The following is a 9,852-nucleotide window of genomic DNA, read 5'->3' as shown; positions in this document are numbered from 1 at the left end:
TGACAGGACAAGGTTTATTGGGGTCCAGGAGACACTGGGGAGTGGGATAGGGGGCAAGGTCGAGGCTCACAGGGGGAAACCCCCTAGCCAAATCCCCCTTCCCCTTGGGGTTGGGAAGAACACAGAGACAAACTGACAGAGATGGAAAGACCAACAGGTGCTACAGCAGAGCGGGAGGGATACCCCAATGTCCCCCACCTCCCACTCGTGAGTTCACATAATGCGGAATGACGTGGACCTGCCCACACGCTAGAGGAAGGGGAGGAGTGTCTGCCGTATGCATTCTAAGGAGCGTGGGGCGCGGGTGGCAACCTGGCCCAGCCCATTCCAGTGGACAGGGCGTGGGGGTATGTGTATCTGGATCAGTCCATCCTACTGGGCGCAGGGATTTTGAACCAGGCTATTCTAGTTTTTGGGGGTGGGGGAGATCATTAGGGTCGATCCATTCCTTAGTAGGGGAGGGAGACCTAATTGGGGAAGGGGTTGAGGGCAGGGGGCAACTACCCTGGTCCTCTTTCCGCATAGGGAATAAAGTCGGGGGAGGGGAGAGGCAGATTCCGGCTATATCCATTATCTGGGGGCACCAGTGACTCTGGTGGGTAGCATTTGGAGGGGATCCAGGGAAATCCGGGAACATGGTTCCCCCCCATTCTCCGGATCAAGGTCGTCGGAATGATGGCTCTTAGGGAGAGGGGCAATCTTCCCTTGGGGGAGGGGTGCCCATCTTTTATTATTTGGGCCCTCAAGATGAGAAGTACTTGTGGAGACCCATTTCTCATTCCTAGGTCCCGCAGCTTAGGGGCCTATTGATTTGGGGGTGCTCAGCACGTATTCCAGGGGCCTGGAGCTTAGGAATCTCTCCACAGATCCGGGACCCTCGAGCTGAGGAATCTCTCCGTTTATTCGCTGCCCCCCAGCTCAGGGGCCCGTGTGTTTGGTGGCTCCATGTCTCCAGCCAGGGTCCCCTCATCTCGGGGCCCGTGTCTGGATCTGGAGGGCCGGGGCCTCCCTCGTGGTCCCTAGGTCCCTTGGCCCGGGCCCTGAGTCCAGCCCTTGGGAGGGGTGGTCTAGCGGAGGGGCGCACGGCCTGGCCACGTCAGTCCATGCCCCGGTGCAGCTTCAGGTGCCTGGAGAGGTTGCTGAGCGTGATGAAGCCCTTGCCACAGATGTGGCAGGGGAAGGGCCGCTCGGTGCCATGCAGCAGCCGGTGGCGCTTGAGGTAGCACTCGTGGCGGAAGAACTTGCCGCACTCCAGGCACGGGAACGGCTTCTCGCCCGTGTGCACCAGCACGTGCCGCTCCAGGTCCCGCGGCGAGCGGAACAGCTTCTCGCACTCGGAGCAGCCGAAGATCTTCTTGCCGCGGCCCGAGCCGGACGCAGGCTCCCCAGACGCGGGCTCCCTCTCCGGGGCGGGCGCCGCCGCCTCCTCCGCGCCGCCGCCCTCGCCGTGGCTGGCGCGCCGGTGCTCCTCCAGGGCCGCCAGGGCCGCGTAGAGGGCCCCGCAGTGGCCGCAGCCGTAGGTCGCGGGGCGCGAGTGCGCCTCCAGGTGGCTGGCCAGCGCCGCCGCCGACGCGAAGAAGGTCCCGCAGTCGCACTGGTAGAGGGTGTCTTCCGACGGCTCGGCCGCGGCCGCAGGCGCAGGGGCCTCCCCGCCGCCCTCGGGGAGCAGCCCCCCCAGCTCGGGCACGCCGCCCCCGGCGCGGCCCAGGAGCAGCCTGCCGTCCCAGGCCGGCTGAGCCTCGCCCGCCTCCGCAGCGCCGCCCTCGCCGGCCGTCTCGGGCCCGGCGCCAGCCCCGGAGACCCAGGCCTGCGCGGGGGGCGCGCCCGGCCCCTGCAGGTCGTGGGTCAGCTTGTGCCGCTCCAGCAGCGCGGGGGCGTTGAAGTCGCGCTCACAGCGCGGACACTTGAAGGGCTTCACGTCGGTGTGCGCAGCCCAGTGGGCGGCCAGCTCGCGGCCCTGGTCGAAGCGCCGCGCGCAAGCACCGCACGCGAACGGCGGCAGTGAGGCCGCGGCCGCGGCCGCCGCCTCCGCCAGCCCCCAGCTCCCCGGGCCCGCGCCTGCGCCCTCTGGGCCCTCTCCGCCGCCGGCCCCCGCGCCCCCGCACACCGAGCAGGGCCCCACGTTGCAGCAGACCGAGCAGGGAGCGCTCAGGGCGGGCAGGCCTGGGCCGGGCTGCAGGGGGGACGGGAGCACCCCGCGGTGCTGGCGCTTGAGGTGGCGGCCCAGGCTGGAGCGCGAGGAGAAGCGGAGCTCGCAGACTAGGCAGCAGTAGGGCTTCTCGCCAGTGTGGACGACCTGGGAGGGCAGGAGGAAGAGCCCTGCGTCAGGGCTGAGGGTCTAGCCCGCGGGACAGATTCTTGGCCTCCCAGAGAGATGCGGAGGAAGCTCCCTGCCAGGTCCACAGGGCCAAGATCTAGCTTCAACCCTCTCATTCTCGTTCTCTGCTTCCGGCCACGTTAGCATGCTTTTGGCCCCTCCAGCCTCAGGATCCTTGCACTTGTTGTTCCCTTTGCCTGGAATGCTGTTCCCATGGTGGATTCCTGCTCTTCCTTCAGGTCTCAGCTCAAATATCACCTTGCCCTGACCTTCCCCCACCTTGTGTGGTAGCCCATAGCTCTCCCCTCTTTACTCCTACATATCAGATGGTTATTATTGCTGTTGTTGTTTTAACTTCCTTCCCAACGCTTCTCCTTTTCCAGATCATCCTTGCCTGTGTATTTGCTTTCTTGCTGATTGTCTACCTGACTATGGACCACTCGCAATGGAATGTAAGTTCTCCGAAGGCGTGGACTTTATTGATTTCACCTTGGTATCCCAGGTGTTGGGAGCAGGGAAAACATTCAATAGGTAATTGCTGAGTAAAGGAATTAAATACATACGTGGTAAATCTATCTTTAAAAACGGTAACGGAATGATGAGCACACAGTTGCAGACGCTGGCATATGAGAAGGGGCACGGGAGAGGGGAGGTGCATAGAGGTGGGGCAAATTTACTATGAATGTTTTAGTTCCTGCGTTGGGTGTAGACTGAAAGAGAAACAACTCATGCTTTGACTGGTCAGGGCGCTTCGATGGAGGGGGAAGGAGGGAGGGAGGGAGACAGAAATTTTCTTAGGGGCCAGCTGTCTGTTGCCCATAGTGGGTCCCCGGGGCTCCAAGGGCGAGTCCAGCCCAGGGAGGCCAGCTTGGGGCCGGCCTGCAGGACTCACCTGGTGGTGCAGCAGGCCGGTGGAGTCTCGGAACCCCTTGGGGCAGGCGGAGCAGCGGTAGGGCCGCTCGCCGGTGTGCGAGCGCAGGTGGTTGGCCAGGTTGAAGCTGTGCTTGAAGCCTTTGCCGCAGCGCGGACACGCGTGGGGTTTGAGCGCAGTGTGCCGAGCGAAGTGGCGCCGCAGGTCCGAGCGGTAGCGGAAGCTCTTGCCACACTCACTGCAGTGAAACGGGACGCGGGGGGCAGCAGTGGGCGGAGCCGGGGCCGGGGCAGGGACCGGGGGCGCTGGCAGCGGGGCGTCATCCATGGTGGCGTGGCGCGAGGGCAGTGGCGGGTGGGGGCTCTCTCTGGAGCGGGGAGACATGGAGTGGGGTGAGGGAGCCCATCAGCCTCCCCTATCAGGCTCTTTGGACTCACAGACCTGTGAGGCCCGGCCTACTACCTTCTAAGCCACGCCCATCTATCCAAGCCACACCTACTGCTCTTTAAGCCCCTCCCACTCTCCTACAACCCCTTCCACCACTCATCTATCTTCCTAATCACGTCCAAGTCACTTCTAAGCCACTGAATGCTTTTAAGCCTCTCCCCTTCTTTGTGAATGAACTCCCATCCCGCTCTAAGCCCCAATGAGTGTGGTTAAACCCCGCCCACTCGTGTTCAGGTCCCGCCTACCCCTTCCAAAGTCTCCATGTTGTTCCTGAAGCCTTTTATATTCCTTGACAAGCCCCTTCCCCTCTGAAAGCCACTCCCACTCTTCTTTGAAGATGAAAGTCATCTTCAGATGAAGATGGACGACATTCTTAGCCAAGGACAGTATGAAAATTTGGGGCTAAGCGCACCTGAGTCAACCTTCCAGGGAGACCAGGACTAGTCCTGGAACCTTGGATAAAGCCAACTGATTCTCTTTCCATCTGCAAAATAGGAATAATGGGAGGACCTACCTCATGGAGTGGTGGTGAGGACTAAGCAAACTTGTGGCCATGCGTGCGGCGTGCTTACTGACGCTTGTGCACAGCAAAGACTCAACAGGTAAGCTGTTTTGATTACCACTATCTGCTAAGTTCCTCCGAGTTTCCTCTTGAAGTCCCCCATCTCTTTCCCACTAAGATCCGCCTCCTAAACCCCACTCAAGTTTTCCTTTAAACTCAGCCTTTAAGCAAACCCCTTCCTTTCCAAGACCACCTGCCACTCTACCTCTCTTGCCATCTCAGCCCTTCCTCTCTGACACCCTCCCCATCCTGTCATTTCACCTGCAATATAAAGACTTGCTATTTCCACTACAACGCCCCAAATTACACGCTTAAACCCCACCCCCCTCACTATGTCCACCACTTCCTGAAAGCCACATCCCTAGACAAACTCCACTCCTTCTACTCTAAGCTCCTCCCACCTCCACACTGAACCCCTTTACCCCCCTCAGCCCCAATTAGGACCCTTCAACCTAGGGTCCTCCTACCATTCTCACTGAGCCACGCCCCTTTGCCAAACCTCACCCCTTTGCCTAAGCTCCTCCCACTTTCTACCCACAGCCCCGCCCATTTCCACTCTAAACCACGCCCATCCATTGCTCCGCCCAAGCCACCACTAAGCCCCGCCTCCTCCCCACCCAGTCGCCCGCGGGACTGAGCCCCCCTCCCCAGTCAGCTCGAGGACCCAGGCCCCTAGAGCCGGCCTTTTGTACCCCTCCCCCCCTGTCCCTAAAAGGTGCGGCCCCAAGCGCCCGGGGCGGGGGCAGGTCAGGCTAGACCCGCAGTCGGGCGAGTCCACCTTGCTCGTACGGAGCGGGGGTTCTGGGGCCCTGAGGCGGCCCCGGGAGGCCGGGAAAGTCAGTCGGCTTTCCTCTTTAATTACTTACACCTCCCTCTGGGCGCCGACATTTTGGGCAGCGGGGGTAGCGTCACTTCCACCCGGGGGGCCCCTCGACTTCCGCCTCGGCTCCCTTCTCCCCCGCACTCCCCCTTTCTCCCGCCTTCTTGACTTCCCTCCTCCCCGCCGCCCTCCCTTCTCTCTCTTTCCCGTCCCTTTCCCAGCTACTGGAGGTTCGAGAAGCCAGGGTGGCGCCATCTTGGGTGAGGGCATGGAGAAGGGGCGGGGCTTAGGGTGGCCCCCGGCGCCATACAGACTAAGGGCAACAAGCTCAGCGCGCGCGTCCTCCTCCCTGCGGTATCGACGCTGGCCGGTGTTAACATAGATGAGGGCAGACATGATTCCCTTTTCGCGGCCTCAGGCTCCTCCTGGGTAGGATGTAGAGTTGCATCAGGAGAAGAGAGAAATCGAAGTTCGCCGATCTACGCTAGAGATAGGAGGGTAGAGCAGGCTCCATCTTGTGCTTAGGCTTCCAGTGGGCTTTGAAGCTAATCAGGCGCCATGTTAATTACGGGAATGAGGGGCCATTTTCCCGCTCTTTATCCTTTCGGTACCTTTCTTTGATTGGGTCACCCGGCTGGGTGCTTTGTGGGAGAAAAGACATTTCTATGTGTTTGGGATGTGTTGGTGGGGTAATTTCCCGTTCGGGGCCAGCGAGGGCGACGGGTGCGCAGGCGCGGTTTGCCGATGGGGATGTGACCGGCCCTTAGGACCCAGCGGGTCCCCTTTGTTCCCCGCGGGCGCGGGCCCGACGGGGAGGGGGAGGGGAGGGAGGGACCGACCGGCGTCCCCTCCGAGGGGCGGGGCAGTCCCGCGCGCGCGCGCCGCCGAGGGGCAGGGCCCCCTCGCCCCCGCCCTTTCCCACGCGCCGGCCCCGCGCCCCCGCGCGCGCACACTCGCGAGTCCAGGCGACATGCAAATGAGGTACCCGAGAGGCGGGGGGCCCGGGTGGGGGGAGGGGAGCGGAGGGAGGGGAGGCCCGGGGCCGCGCGCTCCTGGAGCGCGCCCCCCACCTGCTTCTGCTCTTGCGCTCGCTGAAGCGCGCGCGCCGACCTCGCGCCCCGCGGAGCCGGCCCGCCTGGGCGCGCGCGCGCAGACCCCCTTCCTGGCGGCCCTCGCCGTCCGCGGCCCGGCGCCGCTCATTGGCCGCCGCCCCCGCAGGGCCCGCCCCGCGCGGTCGGTGCTCACGGGCGCGCGCCTGCACCGGGGTGGAGGAGGGCGAGGGTTAGGGGCACCGTTCCAGAGACCCGTGTTCTAGTCCAGGCAACCCCAACCGAGCGAGCCGTGTGATCATGGAAAAGTGGCTGCCGTTCTCTGGACCTTAATCTGTGTGCTTGCTCCAGTGGGGTGCAGTGGCACCTGTAACCCCTAATCCTCACTGCACCTGTGCTCTCCTCCCCCTCCACTTTATTACTCCCCAGTCCCATGGTCCCAGGCTTTGCTGCTGATGGTGGTGTTGGTGATGGTAGGTCATTTGGTGCTTACTATATATATGCCGACCGACAACCCTGCTGTATCCATTTTACAGAGGTGGAAACTGGCTCAGATAGGCAAAGCCACTTGTTAATGAACGGTAGAGCTGGATTCAAACGCAGGACTAAGGGACCTGTGATGTCCCTTGGGTCCATTACTTCTCACTCCCTGGGCCGTTGGGGTCCATGAGATCAAGTCTTGGCCCTGCCACGTACCGGCAGAGGGAGCTTGGGCAACTGATTTGACTTTCCTGTGCCTTGGTTTCCCCATTTGCAAAATGGGCGTGATATACCCTTATTCAGAGAGTCGGTGTGAGGCTTAGCTGCTCACCGTGGTAATAAGAGCTAATATCTCCTAAGCTCTTCCGTGTACCGAGCACTTTATGTGCGAGTAGGTGGACATATTCATCCTGTTTTGCAAAAGGCTTAGCTGACGCTCAGAGAGGTGAGCACCTTGCCCAAGGCCACCGCACAGAGACTAAATAACAGACTCAGGAATCGAACCCAGAACCTCTGGCTCCAGAGCCCACACTCTTCAACAGCTCTGATATATGTCCACATCCACAGCTCAGGGGCAAACGTCACCTGGGACCAGTCCCTTTCTTCGTCCAGTCCTGACCCCCCTTCTCTCCCTCTGTCACTTCTGTCAGAAGGAGGGACAAAAACATTTCTGAGGCCTCTGTAGCTCTTCTGTTTGATGGGTTCTCTGTTTTGAGGATCGAAATACTCGCCTGCACCCTCAGTTGGACTCTGTCCTCCTTGGAAGGTTTTTCTGTATTTTGGCTCAAGTTGACTCTGAATGTCTAGGAGGGGTTAGGGAGGTCTGGGAGACACCTGTGGGGCTCAGGGCAGTGCCTGTTTACCAACCGGTACAGAATTATCTTGCTATTTTACCCACTAGCGTGGCTTTAATTGTGCGTCCAAGTGAATGTTGGCCACGCCCAGGTGGACAGACTCGGACCCAGGGATGGCGAGGTTTGGGGGGACGAGGGGCTGCTCCATCCCCTCCTGCACTGACGGCTACCCCTTCTCTCCTCTTAGCCCGGCTCCAGTGCCCAGACCCAAGCCCCCCACTGCTCAATGGACACCCCCAGCCCAGACCCGTGGCCTTCGCCTTTGCCCGGGGAGGAAGAGAAACCTCTGGCCTTACCTCCTCCTGTTCCCCGGGGCCGCCGAGGCCGACGTCCCGGAGGGGCCACCTCCTCGAATCGGACTCTCAAGGCCTCCCTCCCTCGCAAGCGGGGCCGCCCCCCCAAGTCGGGGCAGGAGCCCCCACTGGCACAGGGGGTGACAGCCCCGGTGGGCAGCGGCGGTGGCAGTGACCTCCTGTTGATCGATGATCAGGGTGTGCCCTACACAGTCTCTGAAGGGTCAGTAGCAGGCGGGCCCGAGAGCTCTGGCCCCAAGAAGGCCCCGCACTTCTGCCCGGTGTGCCTTCGGGCCTTCCCCTACCTCTCCGACCTGGAGCGCCACAGCATCTCACACTCAGAGCTGAAGCCGCACGAGTGCAAGGATTGCGGCAAGACCTTCAAGCGGTCCAGCCACCTGCGGCGGCACTGCAACATCCATGCCGGCCTGCGGCCCTTCCGCTGCCCGCTCTGTCCCCGCCGCTTCCGAGAGGCGGGCGAGCTGGCCCACCACCACCGCGTCCACTCCGGGGAGCGCCCCTACCAGTGCCCCGTCTGCCGGCTGCGCTTCACCGAGGCCAACACGCTCCGGCGCCATGCCAAACGCAAGCACCCCGAGGCCATGGAGGCACCCCTGGGTCCTCGGGAGTCAGGACCTGAACCACCGTGGGACGACGAGGGTATCCCGGCCACGGCAGGGGCCGATGAGGAGGAGCTGGAGGGGAAAGAGGTGGCTTGACCCCCACCCCCGGCCACCACTCCCCAGACCAGGTTTAGAGCTGGGCGTTCAGCTGGCACTGAACCTGGGTAGGGAAACCGGGACACACTCTTGTCTGGTAGTCTTCCCGTTGTGGGAGGAGGTCGAGGGTGAGGACGTCCACTTCTGGGTCCTGCAGCCTTCTGCCACGCTCCCTCGGACTGACAGACCTGTGGAGGCAGGGGCTGTGGAAATAAATTTCTGCCTACTGGCTTCCTGTGTGTGTTCCGTGATGATCCCAGGGCTGGCGCCCCTCTTCTTCTCCCTTCAAATGTTCTTCCCCGCTACACCACCCCCTTGTCATGTGCCCCGTTAGCTTGGCGCTAAAGACTGGCTTGGGGGAAGACTTTGCCGCTTCTCCCATCTCCAGTGGACCTCAAAGCACTCCCTCTAAAGATCCACTCTTAAGTAGAACATTGAACCTTCGGTGCAAACGTGACTCTAGGTACGCCCCCCCCAACCCCCGGCGCCGTTCTAACCAGATTCCCGGAAATTCTGCAGCCACCACTTTGGCCCATCTCTGTCCTGGCACTGTTTGCAGAGAAACATTGAGTTGAGGGTTGTGTGCGGGACTGACCACTTTGGTAGGGCCGGAGGGGCGGGGCTAAGGACTCATGAGGCGGCGCTGAGGCTGAGGGGCGAGGCTTGTAGGGCAGTTAGGTGAGAACTGTGGGCGGGGCTGGCTGAGAGCTGGCGTGGGGCTTAAGGAGGTGTAAGGGTTGGCGGGCAGACATTGAGAGCATTTAGAGGGAATGGATAGCGTTTGTCTGAGGGGAGGGGTTTCAAGGGGAAACTGCCGGAGAGCAAGGTGTTAGGAGAGGTAGGACTTGAACTGTTAAGATGCTGAGCGGTGGGTATGACTGCTATGCAGGCCAAGGGGAGAAAAGGGGGTACCTAAGAGGAGTAACGAAGGAAAGGCCCTGAGAGGGGGCGCTTAGGAGGAAGAGCTGAATAGAATCGGGCTTAGCTGCTTGAGGTGGGGCCGAGTTAGGGGCGAGGCTTACAGAGAGTATACGAGAAGGCCCGTGTAAGGTGTGGTAAAGCTGTGGTTCGAAACTTCAGCCTGCATCAGAATCACCTGAAGGGTATTTTAAAACCCAGGTCCTTAGGCCCTACCCCCAGGGTCTCTGATTCAGGAAGTCAGAGGCAGGGGGATCTGAGAATTTACATTTCTAACAAATTCCCTGGTGATGCCAGTGCTGCTGGTCTCCAAACCATACTTTGAGACCCACTGACTTCAGAGAACGCTTTGGAAGTTCGAGGCAGAATTAATTTAGCATGAAAGTCACAAGAGAGGTGGGACTTAACTGCTATGGACGGAAGGGGCGGGGCTTAGACGCAGGGGCGTGGTTCGGCCTAAGGAGCTCTGAGAGGAGGGGCTTATGAGGGAGAGCTGGAGTTCTAGAGATTAGGGGATTGGAG

The 9,852-nt window shown here is 61.2% G+C and overlaps 2 protein-coding genes across 6 annotated transcripts; one reads left to right on the top strand and one right to left on the bottom strand.

The window, feature by feature from the left end:
- Nucleotides 1–5,272, bottom strand: FIZ1 (FLT3 interacting zinc finger 1). Of its 2 annotated transcripts, none has more exons than XM_036833788.1 (3): nt 5,064–5,272; nt 3,210–3,555; nt 1–2,296 (listed from the first exon to the last, which is right to left on the bottom strand). In XM_036833788.1, the coding sequence occupies exons 1-3, from the start codon at nt 5,270–5,272 to the stop codon at nt 1,097–1,099; spliced, it is 1,755 nt and encodes a 584-aa protein (XP_036689683.1). In that variant the 3' UTR covers nt 1–1,096. The 2 variants fall into 2 exon arrangements, with proteins under 2 accessions (XP_036689683.1, XP_036689684.1); XM_036833789.1 differs by lacking the exon at nt 5,064–5,272 and adding an exon at nt 4,150–4,263.
- ZNF524 (zinc finger protein 524) lies at nt 5,216–8,641 on the top strand. Of its 4 annotated transcripts, none has more exons than XM_036833798.1 (2): nt 5,216–5,277; nt 7,588–8,628. In XM_036833798.1, the coding sequence occupies exon 2, from the start codon at nt 7,627–7,629 to the stop codon at nt 8,410–8,412; it is 786 nt and encodes a 261-aa protein (XP_036689693.1). In that variant the 5' UTR covers nt 5,216–5,277; nt 7,588–7,626; the 3' UTR covers nt 8,413–8,628. The 4 variants fall into 4 exon arrangements, with proteins under 4 accessions (XP_036689693.1, XP_036689692.1, XP_036689691.1 ...); XM_036833797.1 differs by lacking the exon at nt 5,216–5,277 and adding an exon at nt 5,308–5,446; XM_036833796.1 differs by lacking the exon at nt 5,216–5,277 and adding an exon at nt 5,512–5,998 and having other exon boundaries at nt 7,588–8,641.
- The last annotated feature ends 1,211 nt before the right edge of the window (nt 8,642–9,852 follow it).

This window comes from Balaenoptera musculus, chromosome 19 (genome assembly GCF_009873245.2).
Source record: "Balaenoptera musculus isolate JJ_BM4_2016_0621 chromosome 19, mBalMus1.pri.v3, whole genome shotgun sequence".
Classification (NCBI taxonomy): domain Eukaryota; kingdom Metazoa; phylum Chordata; class Mammalia; order Artiodactyla; family Balaenopteridae; genus Balaenoptera; species Balaenoptera musculus.
The sequence above is the reverse complement of the archived record's forward strand: the minus strand, read 5'-3'. Positions and strand labels throughout refer to the sequence as shown.